Source organism: Oryx dammah, unplaced genomic scaffold (assembly GCF_014754425.2).
Source record: "Oryx dammah isolate SB20612 unplaced genomic scaffold, SCBI_Odam_1.1 HiC_scaffold_6, whole genome shotgun sequence".
NCBI classification, from domain to species: Eukaryota; Metazoa; Chordata; class Mammalia; order Artiodactyla; family Bovidae; genus Oryx; species Oryx dammah.
Genome location: NW_024070190.1, coordinates 16,927,243 through 16,951,481, shown reverse-complemented (window position 1 = coordinate 16,951,481; position 24,239 = coordinate 16,927,243). Strand labels below are relative to the sequence as shown.

General features: G+C 51.1%; 1 protein-coding gene across 1 annotated transcript; it reads right to left on the bottom strand.

The window, feature by feature from the left end:
• Positions 1 to 1,097: 1,097 nt before the first annotated feature.
• Positions 1,098 to 11,814, bottom strand: TMEM273 (transmembrane protein 273). The gene is made up of 6 exons (XM_040242129.1): positions 11,811 to 11,814; positions 11,118 to 11,171; positions 9,878 to 10,018; positions 8,622 to 8,652; positions 6,047 to 6,070; positions 1,098 to 2,249 (listed from the first exon to the last, which is right to left on the bottom strand). Exons 1-6 carry the CDS (start codon positions 11,812 to 11,814, stop codon positions 2,225 to 2,227), a joined length of 279 nt encoding a protein of 92 aa, XP_040098063.1. The 3' UTR covers positions 1,098 to 2,224.
• Positions 11,815 to 24,239: the final 12,425 nt, after the last annotated feature.

The following is a 24,239-nucleotide window of genomic DNA, read 5'->3' as shown; positions in this document are numbered from 1 at the left end:
TTTTATGCTTATTTTAATTTCTAGATTCTATGTAAAATATATTTTTAGCTTGAAGATACAGAGATTGATGTGTGCCTGTTTAGTCGCCGAGTCGTGTCTGACTCTTTGTGGCCTCATGGACCATAGCCGGCCAGGCTCCTTTGTCTGTGGGCTTATTCTGGCAAGAATGCTGGAGCGGGTTGCCATTTCTTCCTCCAGGGGATCTTCCTGACCCAGGGGTAGAACCCGTAACCACTGAGGCACCTGAGAAGCCCATAGAGATGGATACATATTTGTAATTTGTTGATTTTGCCAGATAACTCTTTCCCATCTTACCTTCTCCTCCAGGTACTGAGTCTCACAGGCAGCAAACCACAGCTGTGCCTTTAGGTCCTGTCTGGTTGCTGAGATCTGCAGCTCACTCCACCCACAGGTATGTGAGTCTTATCTGTCGCTTCTCCTTTGGGCAGGATGTTCTGCCTGTTGAGATGGGCCATCTGGAATCTGCATGTGTTCTGGGGGACTCAGAGCCTACTGGGCTGGGAGGGCAGAGTTTATCCTAGTCCTTGGCCTCTGGTCCCAAACCACAGCATAGGACAAGAGAAATGGCTCTCACTCAGGACATTGGGCCTACAGACACGATAACTTCCTGTGGCTGCTTCAAAAACATATCCAAGAGTTTCTGCCCATTGGCACCTCTATCCCCAGGAGCTGCTTCCATGAAGAGGGGCTGTCAAAAACGGCTTCCAGTAGGACTGCTACAGAAGGAAGTCACTGAGCTTGGAATTGGGGTATAAGCCAAGGAAACCAATTGCCTGGAACCCCCACCCCATCTGCTTCCCACAGCATGTCTGCCATTAGAAGACGAGGAGAAAGCACCAGTCTTCAGCATACTTCTCTGTGTTCCTCACACAGGACACTCTGGGTGGGACTCAAACAAAACTGGAGGCTGGGAGTGGTGCTAGGAAAATATGTCCTGATGTGGGCTGAGGGGAAGGACCCGACATTCTATTGAGTTTATAGATATTACAATGATTACTGAGAATCTAGACGCATTCACCTTCAGTTCCCAACCAGCTGTCTTAATTAAAATGCTGCTAAAAGAAGCAAATCAATTATCAGATACCTTACAAGATGGTTTATTCTAACACACAGAAAATTGCTTATGAGTATCGCATTACCGCTTTAGGTTATCAGTTAACCAAGGCTGCTAATGAACTACATTGTTATCAAGTCAGATAAAAGATGCCCTGGGAGTTCAGGCAAATTATTACAACACAGCGCTTTGTTTTGAAATATAACTCATCTTTTACCACACACAAAGTGAGTAACCTAATCTAAGGAGAACCCATCCATGTAGCCACCTGGATTTCTACTGAATGAAAAGGCAAAGAGTATTCCTTAATGCAGCCCAGAAACCCAGGGTTAATATTAAGGGGAGAGAAATGTGAATGGGGCCTGCGTCATGCAGCCTTGGCTTTATGTCTCTTCCAGCTGTGTCCTCCATGATGAGGTACAGACATTGGCATAGTCACTGCAAACAATTCTATAAGCATAACGCTAATCACTTGCTTTGGTATAGCTCGCTACTAGCCATGGCAGCTGCTTTCTCTCTCCATCTTTTCTTGGTACCATCATTTGAAAGCTGCAGAGCTGTGGGGCCATTCCACAGCTGTCAGACCCCTTTCTCCCACTCCAGCCCAGCCTGCATCCCTTCTTTTGGAAGGTCTCCCAGTCATTTATAGAAATGGAGCCTGCCCCAAGGTTTTCACCTTTCAGTTCCCTTGAATGTTGACAGATGGATTCTTCTGACAGCTAAGAAGTTGAGGCCAACAGTTTTAGACAAGGCTGTTCACCTCTTGGCAGACTGTGGTGCTAAGAAGCTGTGTCTTGAGTTCGGTTCTCATTCCATGAGCCGCTTGCTACTGGTAGGAGCCACGGACACAATGTCATCATGAAGCGTGAACAACTCTGACAACGGAAACAAGGACAGGCAGGGAGCGTGTATCGACTTTCAAACTTTCTTACTGCTCAAAAGTGTGCTCTTACGTCCCTTTAGGCAGCCAGCTCCTTGCAGAAGAGAAGCACTGTTTTCTTTCAGGACAGAGGCGCTGTAGATTCTGTAAGTCTATTTGCTCTGTATTCTGAGTTCCATGTGAAGGTCCATCACCAGCTTTGGATGCTCAAACTCAAGCTGTCTCCAATGAGTAGCTGTCCAGAGTGCCCTCCTGAAGAGGCTGCTCACTCAGAGCTCAATCACATGTGCATTTCTGGAAAGAAAAAGAGCCATCTGGAAGACTCATTAATACCCAGACCTGAGCTAGGTACCAAAAGAAAGACAAGGAGACTTTTGGAGACTCTAGGATTATTAGTGGCTGCCTAAATCCAATTTTCCACCCCATCCTCCAAAACCATACAGATCGACAAGGAGAGACGCAAAAAAGTGAAGTAGTAACAAGGGTGCCTCTGTGTCCTCGTTTTCCTGGGACCATCCCAGAGAATGTCTCCTGAGGATAAGTTAATGGCTGCTAATGCTGAAAAGTCTTTTAAGCAAACGCCACACAAACTCCTGGGGTGTGGGGGAAGACTCAGTAAAATAGGAACTGGTGCGCTTCCTTAAGGTGATAAAACGTGTACTTTAGCCCTGAATCTAACATCTTACTCAATGAAAACCACTAGAGAACTTCTCACAAAGGTCAGGCAAAAGACAAAGATACTCACTGTTTCCACTATTATTTAACCCTGGTGATTTTAGCCAGTACAATCAGAGAGGAGAAAACAATTAGAGGCTTGTTGGAAGAGAAGATCTCCATTTTGGCAGGTGACATAATATGATGAAAACTCAAGGAGATCAAGAGTAAAATAAAAAAAACAATAAAAGCATTCAATATGTCAGCTGCTATCATGTTAATATCCCAAATCAATGGCCAAGTAGGAGACATGATGGGAAATTCCGTTTACTAAAGCAACAAAAACATGAAATATTTAGAAGTAAACTTAATAAGAAATGTGGAAAATCCATAAGAGTAAAATCTGAAAACTCTCCTGAGATGCACAAAAACAGACTTGTGAAAAGCATATATTTGTGTCAGTGAAGGATAATATCCTCAAAAAGTCAATTGTCTTCAATTTAATGTGTAAACATAATGCAAGTCCAATAAAAATAGCAAGATGTTTGTTTCTGTAGCTGAATTCTGAAGCTGGCTGCAAAGGTTATATGGAAAACACATACTCAGGAATAGCTAGACTGAAATAGCAAGGTGTGTGGGGACCGGCCACATCAGGAGATACGCGAAGTAGCCACAAGAAAGAGTGTGATGATGGCACAAGAATAATCACAGACGCCACTGAGAATAATGTGAGTCTAGAGACAGTGCAGCTCTGCGTGAGAGCTTTGAACGTGATAAAGGAGGCAAATAAAATACTGGGGAAAAGACAGTGATTTTGAAAATTGATATTGAGATAACTAGATTGCCACTTGGGTAAAAGATATAATTGGGTCATATCTCATACCATGCACCATACCAGATGAATCAGAGCTCCAAATAAAAATAAACAAGAACCAGAACAATATATATATGCATATATAAATATTTATCCAATTTTATAAAAATTGTACATATGCACATCTTTTAATTAAACATAATTTTGTAAAAGGAACACAGGGAAGGTAAAACAGGAACTGTTGAAATGAATTACCTCAAAGCAGTGGGTAGGAGCAGGGTGCAGTGGACAGGAGAGCAGAACGTCTCTAAGTTTACCTATTTACACGTTTTTAGTTTAAAACTATACATGTGTTTCACATACTCAAAAAATAAAATTAAAATACAAAGATTAAGAAATTAAAAACCAGCATATACACTGAAACAAATATCTCTAACTATATATCAAATTGATAGCATAACCACACTGAGAAAATAATTAATTCAACTTGAACACAATGCTCTGTACACATGGAGGGCTAAATTCTAAGAACAAAGAACAGCAAAGAAGTTTTTAAGTGAGTTTGTAGTTGTACAGTATTGTAATTCTTAAAGTACGTATTTTGTGTGTATTATAGGATAGAGCAAATGGATAAAACATATTTATATGGTTGGGAAACAGGGCTTTCACTTTAGAGGAGGCAAAATAGAAATATGGAATGAGGAAACCTTAAGAAGAATGTTGTGATGCTGAGTTCTTGATGTATCCTGGTAAATAGGCATGTGCTGACTGTCCACTGAGAAGGTCTCCAAGTGACGATGCCTCAGGAGTCAGAAACGCCCGTTGTGCTCAGATCTTGGTTTCTAAAAACGACGCCATGTTAAAGAAAAGCAGGAGGGTGCGGGAGGGGGTAGGAAAACCTGAATCCAGGGGAAATGCGTGATTCCAAGTCTGAGCAGGAACAGTGTAAGGTGAGCCCGGAACACTGTGTAATTTCAGAAGTCTATGACATTCTCAGTGACTACTGGAATCTGGTCTAAAGCCACCAGGAATTGATTTTTACTGATAACTTGGGACAGTTTAAACATCAAAGAGATTCATGACGGTGATGAATTACAATGCATTGAAATCCTTAGGAATAACGTTCAAGAAATGAGAAGAATGCCAGCTATTAAATGTAGAAGGAATGCTGGAATTAGAAACTCAGTACTTTATGATGCTCAATGCAATAACTATTCAAACACAGGCCACAAACAAATGTAAAACCACTGGGTGAAGAATTACTTGGGTCAGGGTGTTCCCACGGTCTCAAAGTCCCACCCCTTAGATGATTTACTCATTGCAAACGAGGGATTTCTCTCTACCAGGAGAGATCTAGCTGTCACTTCCTTAGCCAACCACTTAAAAGCAGTGTCACTAACAGAGAGCCTGGAGTCACATGACTCCTGAGCAGCACACTGAAAGATATGTGCCCAATATCACCTCTGCAGTGATCATGACAAAATTCTCAATCTGAACCTGCTCAGGAGGAAACAAACCCAGGAAATAGACCGCGATTTGAGAAGCTTGAGTACTTCAAGACTGACAGTGCCGTGGGGAGAGAAAGCAACATCGAGGAAAACCAGAAAGGGACAAAATCAAGTACGGTGGCTCCTGGCTTGGAAAAATAGAGCTTTAAGAGATATCTGGGAAACAATCAGAGAATTTTGAATACAGGCTGTGAAAGAGATGATACTATTGAATTACTACCCATTTCCATTCATTTCTTACCGTTCCTACCATTGTGCTTATGCAGGAGATACATGACATGATGCGTAAATATTATGATATCTACACTATTTTTTAAGTGAATCAGAAAAAATTATGCATGCAGAGTTAAATCAAACAGAGTAAAATGTTAATTCATGGATCTAGGTGGAGGTTGCAGATGGTTTTATTGCACTGCTCTTTCAACATATCTGTGGCTTTGAAGATTTTTCCAGAAGGACAGTGAGAACACGTGGGTGGTACACGAGGTGTGGGAAGGCAGGACTAGGGGAAGTGAGCTGTGAACCAACCATCAGATAAACCTGAAGGAGATGCCTTCCTTCCTGGGAACAGAGCTCCTTTAGCCATAACCTCGGATCCTGTCCCCCCTTCCTGAAAGGCTGCCCTATATGCTCAGGCACAGTCTATTCTGAGACTTCACAGCAGCATCAAAAATCTGACACCTCAGCCAAACTGATGGCTTGATGACACCAAGAAAATTCTGGATTTTTTTTTTTCATCAAATGGTTTAAGCTGGCTACAGCTGACTGGCTTCTGTCAAAGAGAAGGTCTTGGAAAACCAAATCAAATAAGATAAAAATTTAACCATCTTGCTGTTAAAACCCAGTTTTCTCAGCTCTAATGAGGCAAATGCCCCCACAACTTCATTTAAAATCTTGCCAAAGTACTGCCAGATTAGGACTTGCCACAAGTGTCCCAAAGACATGCTGATTCCTGACCTCACAGCCAGCCTGACACCACGACTTCCGGCCCATGCCTAGCAATCCCCCTCCCATCCTGCAGGGGTCATGCAGGAGACCCTCCAGCCTGCACAGGACAGGAAGGGGACTGCCTTCCCTCCTTTCGGTATGAGCCATCCCTCACTCTTACAACTCACCTTTCAGAGAAATTGAGGTTCAACCTGCAAAACAGGAAGACAGGATGTTTACTAAGTCATTCCTAGACAACCAAAAGCAGGGGCAAAATTCTGCTGCAGGAGAATGGCTTGCACGTCCTCTGCGTTTCCATCCTCGGGTCTATTGGCTTCCCGACTAAGGCTGACTCCATCTAGTGTCAGTTTGGGAAATTTGAATTGTGTCTTCCTTCTCAGTAGAAGAGCTCTGGTGTGATAATGCTGAGGCCAGTTCCCTGAGCGTGGTGGGGAACAGATGCAGGGGAACCCCCATCCAGCCATTAACTCCCAACCACCCATCTCCCCCCATCTTTCATCTCTTCCCTGCCTTCCTCCTGCACCCTTCACACCCCTTCTCCTCTACTTCACTCCCACACTGTTTATTGTGAAATGACTATGGCAGCCACCTCCCCTGGGTTATGGAAATTTCCCCCTACAGCTCCAATGTATCAAAATAATTCAGAACATCCAAATGTACAAAAGGGCTTCCTGGTGGCTCAGTGGTCACGAATCCACCTGCTAATGCAGGAGATGCGGGTTCAATCCCTGGATTGGGGAAAACTCCTGGAGAAGGAGATGACAATCCACTGGAAAATCCCATGGACAAAGGAGCCTGGTGGGCTATGGTCCATGGGGTCTCAAAAGAGTCAGACTCAACTGAGCAACTAAACAACAAATACACCAAACAGATGCTCCTCCGACCTGATCATAGGAAGGAACATGAAACCGTAGTAAGTGTCCATTCAATGCTCTTGAACTGGTGTGTGATGTGCTGTTCACAGCAGCATCTTCGCACAGTGGCATCTGTGTGTCAGACCTTCACTGTGAGTCATCACAGCCCGTCACATTTCCTCCTCAGGCACGCACATATGCATGTACAAAGCCACCAGGATTAAGAATTGGGTATTGTGAAATCTTTCCATTTTGTGAATCCCATGACTAAGAGGTCCCTGAATCAGAGTTTACACCAGTTCTGGGAACTTCCAAGGGGCACTGGAGCTTCCAAAGCATGATGCCTTAACCCAAAGTGTCCCCCGATGAGTGTGAGCTGTTTGAATGATCAAGATAGCATGGCTCATGGGTGGTTAAGAAGATCACTCTGTTAGAACCTCCACCAGCCCACTCGATCATCCTGACACGGGGCCAGAGCTGGCCACTGCAGCCTGCAGCCGCATGCCAGGGTGCCTCAGCCACCCAGTAGAGGACCCCTGAGACCATGCTGTGGACAGAGTCCACCGTCACGGGCACAGCTCACCCATCCAAAACTGACCCCATCCTACACTTCCCACCACAGAGACGAGCTGGGCCCCAAAGGCAACGTAGATTCTGGGTCTGGGGTTCATCTATACATTCCCAGGTCCCCTCACCCCCACCATCAAGAGCTTTAAGGTGAGGTAAGGTGAAGTCGCTCAATCATGTCTGACTCTTTGCGACCCCGTGGACTGTAGCCTACCAGGCTCCTCTGTCCATGGGATTCTCCAGGCAAGAATACTGGAGTGGGCTTTAGGTCCTCAGAAGTTATTGACAGACACCATAACATCTGAAGGAGAGCAGAGCCTCAAGAAAGTGAAACTATTGAGAAAATCCATTTCCAGCTCATCTCCAGGGCATCCCCCTGACTGCGGCCACACATCCATCTCTCCTTCACCCATAGATCCACACATTTCGTCAAGAGATGCTGCCTTGTACTTACCAAGCCCCAGGTCCCAGGGAAGAACTAGGGGGGTACTGTGGTTTGCATCTCTCTAAAAGCCCACCAGCCCATCTCAACTCAGATTCTGCCCTGAATACCAGTCACTCACTGAACATCTCCTCCACGAGGAAGTCTCCAGAAGCCTCAGACTTACCATATTCAAAAAAGGTAGTCACCAACATACCCCACTCCACCCAGCCCACTGTCCACCCCTGCTCTACTGCCTGCTTCCCAAAGGGCATCTCCAGCTAGGGCCTCCCCACTCCAACAAATGCTACTGAGTCTTGATTCTGGCCTGCACCTTCACCCCGCCCCAAGAGACTGGCTGCCTCCTTGGTCTCACTCAGGGCCTCATCCCAGAGGGCTTCACAGTAGCTTGTTGCTACCTGAGTGAAGAGCATTCCATACGATACAAAGCAGCAAGCGCAAAGGTCCTGAGTTAGGATTGTCTTTGGAGGACAAGGGCTCTATACAGAAGAGCAATGTGGCTGGGTGGCGGCAGGGAAGCTGGAAGCAGAATATATGTAGTTTCCCAGCTGGGGCATGGCAGGAGCCGGGGACATGGTCACGGGGCTGGGCGATCCGCTGGGGGCACTCTGTGCAAGAGATAAGGCAAAGTCTTACCCAACAAGTGCAGAAAAGAGCCCAAGCTTACCTTGACTACTTAATACCCTGTGGGATCCCCACTCTCATGACACTTGAGGGCTGCCCAAAGGAGGGGAGTGTGAGAAGAGGGAGCCCAGGGTGCATCCTGGTCCCCTAGGAAGCATTTCAAAGTGGGAAGAGGGGCAGGGATGTCAGGCAAGGGCGAGGGATGGGTGAAACAGGAGGGAATATGAGGAGGACACAAGTTGGTAATGACCTTACCTTGCAGTTCTCTTCTTTAGTGCAATGGTCTCTAAACAGAGAAAGCAGGCTGTTAGGACGGGGGAACGGTGATGGTGGTGCCACTCTCTCGGTGCCAGGCCAGCAGGAGGGGGTCAGAGCCCACCGGACTCGGGTAACGCTGAGAGGTTCCTGGGGTTGAGGCCACTGAGGGGGTGGTCTTGGGCTGAGGGCTCTGCCCCCTCCCCATTAGCACTGTCAAAGCTTCTCTACCCAGTCCCTCCCTGAGCCCCCTAGCTCAGCACCCGGGGAGGACTGCGGTTTCCCAAATAGACCCTCCAGTCCCCTGCCAGTGGTTCTTCCCCTTCTCCCTCCCTGAGGATGCTGGGCCCTCTCACCCGCAGGAGATCTAGGATACCTCTCAGTGTGCTGAAGACACTATTTTCTCTTTCCCCTTATTCCTAGGGATACAAAATCAATGGCGAGCGAACCATGACCAATTAAGTTCCCTGTGCAGCTGGACGCACTGGAAGCCCCCAGATACAGTCTCCTCCTTGCCCTGTCTCCCCTTTTGGATATCTTTACAGATAATGATCACATTTTCAAGAGGCAGGGTGAGAGTCCTTCCTCCCTATCCTCTGGGGGCTGCATTACCATCCCATTAAGCAGCCATATGGGCGATGGATTTTGCAGGTCCCCCCTTGAGAGACAAGGGTGCAAATCAACGCTGTATTTTGCTACTGAAACTTACTGAGTGTTCAGCATCTACCCAAGAACACAGATCTCCACAGCTGCGACAGGGTGTGGAGAACCATGCTGGGCGCTCATAAGCCCAGCTCTGCTCGGGTCATGAGCAGACACTCAGCATCACTCAGTGCAGGGCCTGCGCGATTTATGGGGGAAAAAATGCAATCTGGCTCAGGTCATCAGTGCTGGCCACACCTCCCACCACCCACCCACGCCAGGAGCAGCCTCACCACTTCCTGGGATTGATTCCATCTCATCACATCATTCGGGTAAAAGAAAAGAAATTTCTGTCAGAAGCCAGCTCAGCTCCCTTCCCCACATTTCTCCAAGAAAACTGATTCTTAAGAATATCAAGAATGAGTAAATGGAAAAGTACAGAGAGACAGAAGCAGAGAGAGACACAGAGAGGTCACTGGATTTCTTTTTGATCCATGATTTTTATTCTCTCTATAGCCAGTTTTACCCTCAGAGCCTCACACCAGATAACCGGCCAGAATGTGTCTTGTCTCAGGAAAGGGCAGAGCCAGGCCTGAGCATCACTGTTTCCTTACCGCTGAAGCCCACGTTTGCGCTTCTCAGGTCAGAGGAATCGTCATCAAACATGTGCTTCCTGACCATGCAGAACTTCAGGGCCAGGAAGCCGGCCGATATGGCGATGCCCACAGCCGTCCCGATGATGGCGTATTTGATATCTGGAGGGCGGGGAGGAATTGAACAAGGGGCTTTAATCAGTCATCACCCAGCAAAAGCCTTCCACAGCTCCCTTTACGTCACAGTGAAGTCCAGAGTCACATGCTTGGACCTTTACATCACGTAGTCCAACCTGCTGCGTGCATGTATGTTCCGTTGCCCAGGTGTCTCCAACTCTTTTACAGCTTCTCGAAAGGCAGCCCTCCAGCCTCCTCTGTCCATGGGATTTCCCAGGCAAGAACACTGGAGTGGGTTGCCATTTCCTCCTCCAAGGTACCTTCATGACCCAGGGGTTGGACCTACGTCTCCTACATTAGCAGGCGGATTCTTTACCACTGAGCCACCTGGGAAGTCCCAACCCACTGAGGCCAGCCCTATTTTCCAGTCTCCTGGGAGCATGCTCCTTCCCTACCCCTCCAGCCACGCTGCACCTCCTCCTCCTGGAACTCCAGCCCTGGTCCCTTCAGCGGTGGGAATCGTTCCCAAGTGGCTGGTGGCTCCTTTCTCTGTCTTCCTGCAGCCATCCTCCCTTATCCCTGCATCCACAGTTCTTCCGTGTGCATGTCGACTGCCTACTCTGGTGAGTGTGCTGACGGCAAGTGAATGAGTCCCTGACCCCATCCTGAGGGGCCTGCAGTCAGCAGCGGAAGACAAGAGCTCACTCGAGTGCCAAGTGACGAGGTAGGCTGATGTGGAAACTGACAGTCTTCCCAGAGGAGATGACATGGAAGGCATGCCATGCATGGGGAGCTGAGCTCGGGTGGAGAGAGGCTGGGATGGGGCAAGTGGAGGGAGGCGCTGGCCAGGGCAAAGCCTGCTATCTGGGGGCTCACGGCTGCAGTGCAGGGCTGCCCATCTCATAGAGAGTGGACAGAGGTGGCCCTGATGACTCATGTCCCCTTGGAGGACAGGCTCCCATTCAGTACCACACTCCCAGGATAAAGCCATGTTAGCCACTCAGACAGGTCTCGGGGTGAGCACTGCCCCAGTGCCGTGATGACGGAGGAAACAGGCACCAGGATGCCCAACCTGTCCATGCATTTTCAGTCCCTCCTCCTGCCCCTCAGCCCTGCATCCAGAATCCACTGGGCAGCCACCTACCAGTTTCAGCTCTAGCAGGCTTGCCTGTTGCTAACACTTGAGCGGCCCCAACATCTGCAAAGACAAAAGCCCCAAATTCTGGTTAGAACAGAACTGCTGGCCAAGATCAGGCCGGGGGTCTCAGGCCAAGGCCCTGCCCCAGCCGTCCACTCCAGTAGGTCTGGGGAAGTCTGCCACAGGAAGCCTCCTGCTCGGTCACCACACTCTGGAGCAACAGAGGTGGTTCCTGGTTGCCGCAGTGTCCAGGAGCTTTGCTGGGAGGTCAGAACCTCTGCCAAAGCAGGAGTGAGAGTGCACTGAGTTCAGTTAAACCAGATCCTTTTAATCCCATCAGAAGACTGCTTTTTATTTCATTCATTTTATAAAAGATCTTTTTTTTTAGGTTAACAGGTTTTTTTTAGCTGTACGTTAAACCAGCTCTTCAACATGGTTTCTAAGACCCACACTGGGATCCCCGCCTGCCTCTCTAGTTTCTTCCTCACTCCCAAGAACCCTCTCTCTCTGGCCAGACTGATTGATTGCAGCTCCCTACCCAGGCCGGGACCAGCTGCCCTTGACCCATACCCTTTGCCCAGCTCCGTCTTCTCCCCTATTCCTTCTTCACCTCATCTTGTTCTGTGTCATTTTCTCCTGACACCCCACACCTGGCTTAGCTGCCCCTCTGGGTGCTTCACAGCGGCTGTACCTACCTACCCATTGTAACTGACCACACCATTTATTTAAGAACATTACATAGCATTGCTGTGAGCCGGGTACTGTCCCCAGATCTTCTCAGCTGTTCACCCACTGATGGGTCTTCTGGCTGGTCTTCCCCCTAGGCTGAGTGGCGCCCTGTGGAGTGCTTAACCCCCAGCATTTGACACGGTGTCTGGCCCACAGGAGGCATTAATAGACATTTGATGAACGAATGAATGATGATAACAGAGCGTGCTGCAGGGGGGCTCACTCTTCTAGTCTATACCTGAAACCTTAAGATAGGAGATGTGACTCACAAGCTGGACCTTGGTCCCTGAAGATGGGCTCTAGAAGACTAAGATGGACCCACGGGCCTTGTAAAGGAAAGTAACGGCCACTTACTCTGAGGCAGACATTGAGGGCAGCACCTGCATTAATACATTCAATATTCAGAGCAAGAGCTCTGTGAGACAGGCACTGCCATCCCCACCATTTGCTGAATGAGGAATGCACCGAGAACTTGAGGATGTGCCCAAGGGACAAAGACAAGTGGAAAGTGGCAGCCCTGCCACCTTCACCCAAAGCCCCGTGATGCCTTGAGAACTCAGATCCCAGGCAGCTAACTGATAGAATGATGCCAGGACCGTCAAGACCGAGGACTGGAGGGCTGAGACACGGGCAGGTGAGTGGTGAGACCCAAGCTTGATTCTTAGGCTCGAATTTCCAGGCAAGGCAGAAGTCCCTGTTGGTCCTAAAAGGGGGCAGCTGACTTCATTGAGAGGGACCACATCTTCCCCAGCTTAGCTCCAGGAGAAGCCCACCTCCTGAGTTCTGACCTCATGGAGGGCAAACGGTGGCCACTCGGTCACCAAAGTGACAAGATGTCCATGTGACCACGCTCAGAGCTGCCCAGGGGTTGGGCAGACACTCCACAGAGGACATCTTTGCTGAGTGCCCTGGTGGGGAAGGGACCATTGTAATAGACTTTAGGGGTTTTCTGATGGCCTCACCTGGTGATGAAAAAGCTGGAGGACTCTGAAGCAAAAGCACACAGCCTTGTTCTAGTCACTAGTCTTCTTGGAAATCCAGTGACTTCTGTTACTGATGGACCCACATGGGGCCCATCCACTCACTCACACACCACAGACGCCACAGAGCGCAGCATGGCCTGGTCCCACCAGTTCTTAGGAGTCCCCACTGAGCTTTCTTCTTTCTCTACATTTATTCTTCACGTCAATCCTGCCACTCTAGCCAGGTTGAAAACCTTTCCAGGGATTGGACAACGCCTTGTATTTCACACATGGTAGGGCTAGGCTGCTAGAGTCACTGAATGGAACTGGCTTCTGGGCTGATGCTGGAAACCCTGATGTGTGTGCTGCTTGCTCACGAGGGGGCCTTTCCAGCACCAGTCTACCCCATGTGGCCTTTACTGGACAGAAGACAAGGGACAGGGAAGGCAGGCGTCAGTGAGTGGGGCCAAGGCCACTGAGGGCCAGCCTCTCCCCCTGCCCGCTCACACACAGAAACTTCTCCTGGCTCCCCGCTCAGGGGTCTTCTCCCAGTGGCCACGGCTCTGCATGACCATCACACAGCATAAAATCCTTATATGAGCCTGAAATGAAACTTGAACAGGGAAAGAAGAAAGGACATAGATCAGAAAGCATGGAAAGGTGGAAAGAGTCAGAGAGACGCAAGGAGGGACACACACAAGCACTCTGCCAGAGAAGCTCAGGCTGCGGACGAGCAGGCGGAGAAGGGAAGAGAGACAGAATGTCTAGCATCCAAGAAAGCCTGGCCCTGGCCTTCCCAGCAGCACCAGGCCCCCAGTCCTCACCAGGCTGCCCAGCAAATGCATCCTCCTGAATGCTCCACTCTTCCTGCCCCTCCCAGGCAGGGGTCCCTGGCTCAGCTCAGCTCCCATTCTCACCCCCACAGGCTCAGGTGCCTTAGACCCCTCCCTCCATGCTCTCTCCTGGGTCCACCCCAGGAGAGGAGGCTGCTCCTAGTCCCTGACCCCAAACAGGTTCCCTGGGCTTCAGGGACTGAGTGAAGTCCAAGGCTAGAGACTGAGAGAGTGCCCTCCCTGGGGCTGCAGATCAGACAGCTGCAGGCGCCAAGCCCCAAGAGTGGGCCACTCTGTGCACTCCGTCAGTCATCTCCCATCTCAATGATTTCTGCTAGCCATCCAGACAGCCACTTGGCGGCAGCCTTTTCCCTCCTCAGGGAGGGAAATCCTCCAAGCCACCCTCCTGTGCTCAGCATCTTGGCCTTGCCTGCTAAGAGCCCTTGGTGAGGGCCTGTCAGAACCACACATCGGCCCCCCCACCCCCACCTCCTGCCAAGATCATCACCTCCTGCACTGCAGACCCTTGCAAGCCCCCAGGGGCGATTTCCCCTGGCTCTGCAAAGTAGCTGGAGGATGGCTTGCTGGTCTGCGAGCATAGCCAGAGGCCTCCTGACTGCTCCTGCTTCAGGTCTCTCAGAGACACAAGAGGAAGCCACGCCACATTTTATGTACTGAAATTCTCTGGGTTCTCACACGCAAACATGAATTGGCAGCTTAGTACCCAGAAAACAGTCTCTCAAAACCTGGGGATAGTTCAAGGGCGTTGAGCAGGGGCTGACTGAACCGAGGCTGGTGTCCCAGGGGGGACGTGGGGACCCTCTAACTGATAAATTCACATGGCTGTAGTAGGCACATGCGTGCATACATGCTAAGTCGCTTCAGTCGCGTCCAACTCCTTGCACCCCTATGGACTGTAGCCCGCCAGGCTCCTCTGTCCTTGGGATTCTCCAGGAAAGAATACTGGAGTGGGTTGCCACGCCCTCCTCCAGGGGATCTTCCTGACCAGTGATTGAACCCACGTCGCTGATGTCTCTTGCATTGGCAGGCACAGTGCTGCCCAAATCTGGCTTGACAGTCACCGCTACACTAGGACTGTCTACACTGAGCCAGGTGCAGAGTGCACGAGCCACGGTCCTGGGGCACAGCTTTTGCTGGTGTGCAGAGTCGGACATGACTTAGGGACTAGACAGAAGCAGCAGCAGAGCAGAGAGTAGGGGTGCTGCCTCCGGATGGGCCTGCTGAGGTTCCAGGGCCTCTACCCGCACGGTCTCCATGCGTGCTCAGGTCCAGCCCCGCGCCCCGGCACTCTCACCAAACCACTCACCTGAGGCTACGCCTGCCCAGAAGATGGTGCTTTTTTCTAAGATGTACTAAGACACCATTACAGCTCTGAGTCTAGACTGGCCCTTCCTCCCAAGCCCCCTTTGGAAAGGCAACTGACAGAGACCTGACACCCCAGCCCTCCCTGCAAAATAGCCAGTGCCCCGCCCCCTCTCTGCAGCCGTTCCCCCCTCCAGAGCACAGTCTGCTCTCTGCAAGTGGTTTCCCAACAGGAAGGAATCTCCTTCAAGAGTAAATAGTCCTGAATCCTGGAGGCTCCCTGGGTGCCCCTCCTCCAGGACTGGGAGGTTAGCCTCAGAGGAAGATGGAGGCAAGGCTGCTCCGGGGAGTGAGTGGAAGGCACAGGGTGGCCTGCCCCACCTCAGCTGGAATCTGACCCTGAGAGCCCATCCCCACCATCCAGACCTCCCGAGCTGCCCACACCTGTTGGGTCCTCCCTTCCTGGGAGCTGGCCCTCTTCACCACCCTTATTTGGGCAGAATCAGGCTGTGTGTTTCCAGTTGTGGGGCAGTGGGCGTGCATGCAAGCAGATGTCGTTCTATAAGTATCTGGACTAAAAATAGGGAGAGGCTGCCCTAAGTGTTTGTCAATTGATGCCTGGCCATTTTCATCTTGAAACTTAAATATTACAGAATGGCTCCTAACTTTAGATCACATAAATTCCAATGTTCTCAGATCAAGGAAGGAGTCTCCAATAACTAGAAAAGACATCTATCCTCTCCTAACAAACTACACACATAGGAATGAAGTACGTTTGGTGTGCTCCGCATGGCCCTGGTGACCAGGGGGATCCAAGTGCTCTTGGACAAAAGACCCTGGCGCCCCATGAAGGAGCTCGCACAGTGATGGAGAGACAAGAGTGACACAAGAAAAGATCAGAGTGCTGCGGGAGATGCTCGGCATGGTACTGCGAATCTGCATCCCCAGGAGCTGGAGGCAGTTTGAACAGGGGTGTGTGGGGTGAACGTGCCGTGTGGCCTCCACATTTCCTGGCCCCTTGGCTGCCCGCAGCACCTCAGTTTTCTTTGGGGAAATACCTCCCTTTGATTCCCTTGAGGTCGGTCCCAGGATGGACGTGTGAACCATCCTGAGTAGTGAGATGTGACATCTTCCAGTCAGCGGTGACCCTACTCAGGCCGGTAAGACTCAACTCTGGGACTTTGTGGGAAATACTGAGAAAGAAGAATGTCTTCTGAAATTGGTAACTGTGGGGTTGAGGGAGACCCACAGGCTAGAGGGAACCTGCTGAGGCTGAAACCCCCACTGACTAGGGTCACACTAGGTTTAGGTCCGGAGAAGGCGATGGCACCCCACTCCAGTACTCTGGCCTGGAAAGTCCCATGGACAGAGGAGCATGGTGGGCTGCAATCCATGGGGTTGCTAAGAGTCAGACACGACTGAGCAACTTCACTTTCACTTTTCACTTTCATGCATTGGAGAAGGACGTGGCAACCCACTCCAGTGTTTTTGCCTGGAGAATCTCAGGGACAGGGGAGCCTGGTGGGCTGCCGTCTATGGGGTCGCACAGAGTCAGACACGACTGAAGCGACTTAGCAGCAGCAGCAGGAGGTTTAGGTTTAGTCGTTAAGTCGTGTCCGACTCCTGTGACACCATGGACTATACAGCCCACCAGGTTCTTCTGTCCATGGGATTTCCCAGGCACAGTGGGTTGCCATTTCCTTCTCCAGGGGATCTTCCCAACCCAGCGATTGAACTCTGGTCTCCTGCACTGCAGGCACTCTTACTGCCTGAGCCACCAGGAAGGTCAGGCTAAGACCAAATCTAAGACAAGTTTTGAGCCCCTGAATCCAGCTGCGCCTAAAGCACCTCTTCTTGACTTCTCTGCCACCTCAGTAAGGAAACACCTCTTTTATCTTATAGTCTAACCTGAGCTAAGTGTCACCTGCCAGCATCCTGATGACTTAGGTGGCAGGTCCTTCACACAGCAGAGAGTGCAGGCTGTGAACCTGGAGCTCACAGCACAGCCTCAGATAAACTCAACTATGATCCACCAGCTAAGCAAACCTATGTGCCTCTGGGCCTTTGCACAAGCTGCCATTTGATGCAATACCTTTCTTGTCTCCATGGAAAGCTCTTACTTATCCTCCAAGACTTAGCACAAAGTCACCTCCTCTGGAAGTCCCCTGCTCTCTGCTGGCTCAGGACCCCTCTGCAACCTCCTCACATATCTGCACCTGCTCTGTCTGCACTGTCCTGCAGAATGTTCTAGGGCATGAAGGACACACTTCCTAGCCCCAGTTCCTCCCCAGGCCCAGGATGATATGTGAGACTCCTCGGAGCTTAGTTTCTCCTCCAGGGAGGTGCAAGAGGAAGGTGAAAGGGGAGAATCTTGAACTGACAGGAAAGATTCCCCGAAATTACTGGTAAACCAGAAGTGGCTTGTGTGATAAGATCAAGTTCATAGCACTGAGCGATAAAATACGGGCCCGGGAGGAAGTAAAGTTCAGCCACGGAGAAATAGGGAACAGCATTGCTCCCATGATCAGACCAGGAGGTAACAGCATTGCTCCTACGATCAGACCAGGAGCACCGTGGGCCGTGTGTGAACACAGATGGGACACGTGGCTGCTGCCGTGGATAGGCTGAGGCCCTGGTGCAAGCACCACACAGCCAGATCCCACTAGGAGGGAGGATTAGAAAGGAGAGTGGACATGCAGAGTGAGCGGGGAGGCCCTCATCATGCTTCACATCAAGAAAAGAGCCTGGACCTCCCTCTTCTTGCCTGAACGTGGGCCCTGACACACAGGATGGACTCACTCAGACAGCTTTCTGTCATCCGTTTGTCCCAAACCCTTCCTGCAATGGAAGCTGACCCTGGGGTCCCAGCAGGATTCAGGCACACTTCTCTAACTGGGCTGGTTTGGGGGCTTTGGGTGCTGGCAATCCTGTCCCTCCTCAGAGCTCACAGATGATGGGTCTGCTTCTCAGAAAAATCCAGGTCAGTGGCCCTGGCCCTTTTGCCCCTCCCCGGGGCTGTTAGATGCTAGAAATTAGACATGTGAACCCCTAACAGGATGGAGGCTCTCGTCCTCTCCTGAGCAGGGTGCCAGGGGACTGTGAGTTGGTCTGGGTTATGCAGTGGCTCCTGCTCCCAGTGGCTGCTGGCATTGCACTGGGGTCCACGGCCTTCTCCTGACATCCTGTGACTTACAGGAACCTCAGGTTCCCGGCTCACAAACCTAGAAACCACCTTGAAATTGCTCTTCTTCAATACCCTTTTCCTGTCTCTGTAAAGAGGCCGCAGCTGCCAAACTTCAAGTAAACAGGACCTTGTCATTCCTATCCCATAGCTGTGGGCGTTCCTTTCTTCCTATGAAAGCACCTAGACTTTGGGCGGAACACAAACCTGCAAAGCTGCACGGGTTTGAGAGACGAAAGCAGAAGGAATGCAGAGGGTCTAGGAGAACAAAGCAAAGATGGTTCCACCATGGGCCATGGAGACTGGGGACGCCGCCTTGGTTTCCAGGGATCCCCATTCAGGGCAAGAGCATGCTGAACCAGACAGACCTTTCGCTCCCAAACCCAGCTCAGGCCCTCCCAGGCCCTGGACTGCAGTGGGCCCTGACTCCTGGAAGATGGGCAGTGAGTAAGGAATTCCATGCAAGGGGTTCTTCCTAACACAGAGAAGCATGCAGCCGTTAGCATCCAGAGGACTTAGGGGGCCCTAACCCAGCCTGGGGCATCCGTGAAGGTCCCCAGGAGTGAGCACTATTTAAAAACAGAAAGAAAAGTGGGACGAGGCCTTGGGAATAAAGAAAGTGGCTCAGTGGGTCAGAGCATGAGGGGGGCATGGGTAAACTGAGGCTCCGAGTGCTTCCCAGAGGACGCGGACAGGACAGGCAGCTGGGCAGGACCTGGAAGCAGGAGTCCACAGAGGGCCACCAGAAGGATGGAGGAGCCCATCTGAGGCAACAGAACACGAGGGGAAACGCCTCCAGCTTCCAGAAATAGCCTCATAATTAAGAGGAAAACATTAATGGCAGGTGACCAGACAGTATCAAAACTTGTGACCACTTTGTTTTTTCCTGAGCGATCTTCGCTAATTAATTCTTAAAGATTCACACACTGGGATTAAAACACTCAGCTGCAGAAGCCAAACTGATCAATACCTTTCCAGGCTAATGGAGGGGCTGGAGGCAGGGAGCCGGCTCTGGCCCAGGGTGGAACCAAGGGTGCTCCAGGCCCTCAGAGTGCTCCCGAAGGGGTAGGAGGCCACAGGGAGCTCCAGCCATGCTCAGTGAGGGTGGTGATGCATAAATGCTATCACACCCATCAGAAGACCTGCTGAATTCTCAAGGGGGTCAGAGGTGCTTGGAAGCTGGGAGGAGCTTGAGGCTGTCCTGGTGGGGTGGGCAGTGATGTCCAGGAAAGCCTGGGTCAGAAGACCCCCCAGTTGGAACACCCAATCAATTCTGCACTCACCAGTGGTTGGGTTCACCCCATCTTTGAATGTCTCTGGTGCGGGGGGGGGGGGACATGAAACCTACCTATGCCCCCACGGTGGATGGGAAGGTGTGACGCTTGGAACCAGAGCATCTGTGTCCCCTTTCTGCCTCTGCTCAGCCGGTGGCCATGCGTCCCTCGTGGCTCCCATCTCAGGGGCCCCTGTGCAGTGTGCTACCACAGGAAGCCTCCCTGGCCACACAAGGGCTGTGACTGCAAGGATCCCCTCACAGGTGGGTGGTGTAGACTGAAGTGTGGGCAGGAACCATCCTCCACTGGCACTTGGCCACTGCTTGACACGGCCTCAGCTTGCCAGAGGGCTGCGGGACAGGCGGGGACAGAGCATATCCGGGGGGCTCTGGAGAGGCACTTGGATCAGAGAGGAGCAGGCCCTCCCCATCAAGGTCTCAGCTCCCTGCTGTGGCCTCTGAGAGACTGGGGGGTCCCAGGTGGGGGACCGCCCACCCCCTCAACACAAGAGCTTCAGACCAGAGAAAGCCTGTCTTCAGGAGCGATCTCAGGGCCTGCCTTTGCAGACAGAGCAGGGGAGGCTGGAAGTAGAGCAGAATAACTAATTAATGATGGTAAAGTATTGTGGAAGAGGAAAGCGTTGCATAACCGCTAAGTGGTGGGGTTATTATTATTCATGCAATATTCATAGTGTGCTCTTCAGCCTCTGGGAAGCTTTGCTCTGGAGTCCTCGGGGACTTGGTGGAAGGGGGCCTGTGCCCAGGGGGCGGAGCTGTGGGATGACAGCTGGCCTAGCCCTCAGGGAAGGGGTCACGAAGCTGCAGAGGAAACAGCCACACCCAGCCAATGAACGTCCAGGGAGCTTGGCAACTCCGAGCCGTCTGTCGCCATCATTGGGCAGCACTGTGTGCCAAGGTCTGTGTCAGGCATTTCCACCATAGTTATCTTTTTAAAGGCTGCTTCTAACACTTGCAGAAACCAGGGCACACCACAGATCTAAATATTTAAAGATTAGAGATCAAGCCACACACAGGGCTCAACCCACTTCCTCCAGCATGGCCCTGTGGTCCACTCTCGAGGTCACCTTCTGGAAAGGGAAGCTCAGCCCTGCTGATGGCCCCAAGGGCTGCCAAGGTCTTCTGAACAGAGCAGGGTGATGTCAGGCTTGACCTGGACCTCCTGGAAAGACCAGATCCCCAGGATTCTGGATGGAGCCTGGCTCAGTCTGACACCCCCAAGGGCCTCACACCAACCAACACCCTGCTTTTGCCATTGGACTCTTGGGCAACATTAAGACATCATCCCACACTGGACCACCAAGTAGAGGGAGGGAGGTAGTGGAGCTACCTGGGACTTGGGTCTGCACAGGAACGCCCTCGACCATTGAAATAAAAGCAGCAGCCCTCCCTCAGTCTGTAGTTCACAGCTCCCCACCAAGCTGTGGTCCCTGTCCCCTAACGCTCCACTGCCCAGCACACACACACAGGTCCCTCCCTTACGTCTCTGTGCTGACCCAGTTCTGGAACTTCCAAGGATTTTCTAACATAACCAAAAAAAAAGAAAAGATCTTGCATCTGTATGTGTGTGGATTTGGGGGGTGGGGGTGGGGAGCTCCAAAGCCAGGTGGGGGCAGGGGTCTCTCTCGGGGACCGCGGTCCTCCCTTCACCGGGAAGCCCCAGGAGGCGAGTGCCGTGTCGTGTCAGGCCGCTGAAGGAGAGTGCCCCGGGATCGGGCCTGAGCCAGCCCGGCTCCTCAGGGTCTCCGGCCACGCACAGTGAGGACTGGGGCTCCAGGCTGAGCACGGGTTCTTAGCGTGTCCTGTGTGGCTCAGCTTGGAGGGCTCACCTGCAGCTCTGTAAGCCGGGGCTCTGGTCTTTGTACCCAAGTGTCACCTCAGGGGCCCTCTCTGAGCATCTCCAGAACCTTCTCTGGGTCAGCGTCGCTGCCCAGGGCTATCTCCACACAGCCGCAAGCCAGTTGGTCCTACAGTGTCTTCTGCAGTACAAGACACCTTGACAGACAAGGCACCTTGGCCACACCCTGACCTCAGGCCACATGCAGTGGGAAAGCTGGTGTGAGTGTATAATGGGGCCTCAGAAGCCAGCATAGACCCTCCTGGTGAGGCCCTAGACACATCCAGCCTGTCTTCTCTCCTAGGTGGTCTCACTACTAGCTCACCTGCCACACTGCTGGGGAGGGGGCGGGGCGGCCCTCCTTCCAGGGATGCTGAAACACCCTCAGGGTAAGGCCTGCTTCCTCCCGAGGCTCACACTCCTCCCCCAGCTAACCCCTCCATCATCCCCAGCTGCAGCTCACACTCCCCCCTAACCCACACTGCCTTCCCGCAGTCCTCTCAGGCCAACCAGATCCGTCCCTGCTCACGGTTTCTGCAGACTGGCTCCTGGAAGCCAAGCTTCTATTTCATGCAGTAACCACCTCAAACAAGTGCAGCTGCTTGGCATGAGCTGAGCGGTGGCTGGCAAGACTGGATCCCCGACCTGACCGAGGTGACAGTGTGGCAGTGAGCAAGATCCCAAACAGGTATGGAAACAGCACTGGGAGAGAGCATCTCTGGGGCCCTGGGGCTGGGGCGGTGGGGGCGGTGGGGGCGGTGGGGGCGGTGGGGGCGGTGGGCACACACCTTACACAGCAGAGGCAATACGAGCAGGGGACTGGACTGGAACCTGAAGGCTGTTCCTGGGGCTGGGGAGCAGGAGCCCCGGGATGGGCTGCATGGTGGGCCAGAGAGGCCCAGTGACCACACAGACGCTTGGCAGTCCTGGCAACAGCAGGAAGCTGCCGAAGGAGTTTAGGCAGGCAGTTCAGTTCAGTCGCTCAGTCGTGTCCGACTCTTTGCGACCCCATGAATCGCAGCACGCCAGGCCTCCCTGTCCATCACCAACTCCCAGAGTTCACTCAGACTCACGTCCATTGAGTCCATGATGCCATCCAGCCATCTCATCCTCGGTCGTCCCCTTCTCCTCCTGCCCCCAATCCCTCCCAGCATCAGAGTCTTTTCCAATGAGTCAACTCTTCACATGAGGTGGCCAAAGTACTGGAGTTTCAGCTTTAGCATCATTCCTTCCAAAGAAAGCCCAGGGCTGATCTCCTTCAGAATGGACTGGTTGGATCTCCTTGCAGTCCAAGGGACTCGCAAGAGTCTTCTCCAACACCACAGTTCAAAAGCACCAATTCTTTGGTGCTCAGCCTTCTTCACAGTCCAATTCTCACATCCATACATGACCACAGGAAAAACCATAGTCTTGACTAGATGGACCTTTGTTGGCAAAGTAATGTCTCTGCTTTTCAACATGGTATCTAGGTTGGTCATAACTTTCCTTCCATCTGGTCCCATCACTTCATGGGAAATAGATGGGGAAACAGTGGAAACAGTGTCAGACTTTATTTTTTGGGCTCCAAAATCACTGCAGATAGTGACTGCAGCCATGAAAGTAAAAGACACTTACTCCTTGGAATTGAGGCAGAGATATAATCAAATTGTTCTCAGGAAAACTCCTTTTCCAGGAAGCCCTCCTGGATACTCTAGTTTGGCTCAAGGTCTCCTCTCTGTTCCCTTCCTGTTCGTTCATCTCAGCACTTAACAAACACACTGCAACTGCCGTCTCCATGGACTGTCAACTGCTTCAGGTTTGGGCCTGAAATCATGTACTTTTTGTGTCCTGGCAGAGTCTGGTGAAAATCACTGTTTGGTTACCATAAGGGACAGCCCTGGTGTCCATGTGTCCAGCCCCTTGGTATAGCCCATGGGTCCAGTTCTAGGTCCTTCACCGCAAACCCCGGACAACTCCTTGATGACGTGGCCCACAGATCTGCACAGCTCTCTGAGGTGGGTGCAGTCAGCTTCCAGGCAAAAACTCCCCCAGCTGCTCATCTGCTTCATTCAGACAACAGGGAGAGCGCAAGCCCAGTTCGTCTTACTGAGAACCATTAGCCGCTTATCGAATGGAATCAAATTTAATAAAAGGAGCAGTTGAAGCAATTCTGGTGGATAAGTGGGGGTGTGGGTGTGACAGAGACGCTGACGTGACTTTGCAGAGGAGGCATGCATGGTTTAATTTGAGAGCAAGTGAAGAAGTCTGCTGATCAGTGTGTTGTTAGCCAGGTCAGCAACAGCTCTGAGCCTCTCGGCTGTGGCTCCCACCCGGGGTGCAAGGCACAGGGGAATGTCCTATAGACAGACAGTCTGCTGAGGTCGCTCCTCCTGCCTTCACCTCACAGGGCACTTCCCTTCAGGAGTCTCTAGGATCAGGGACGTGTGTCTGAGAGACTGCAAACAAAAAGAGTAGAGAAAGTCACTGAAACAAACCCTGGTTCTTTGAAAAGATCGAGCAAACTGACAAACCTCTAGCAAGACTGACAAAGGAAAAGAGAGAGAATACACCAGGTACCAAGAGCAGAAATGAAACAGGAAATCATATAGATCTTTCAGACCTCAGAAGGGTAGTAAGAGAACACCATGAAAATCCTGATGTCTTGGATAAAACGAACCAAGTCCTCAAAAAGTGCAAATATCACAACTCAACCAAATGAAATAGGATGAATAGCCTTGTAGCTATGAAGGAAATTAAATTCATAATCTACAAATTCCCAGAAATATGCAAGACCAATTTCATGAGAGAATTCCAGCAAGTGTTTGAAGAAAATATTCACACCAGTTCTGCACAGTTCCGTCCAGAAAATGGAAAGGAAACACTTCTTAATTGATTTTATGAAGCCATTACTATGACATTAAAACCAGACAAAATTAAACGTAAAAAAACAAAAGAAAACTTCAAACCAGTATCCCTCATGAATATAGATTCAA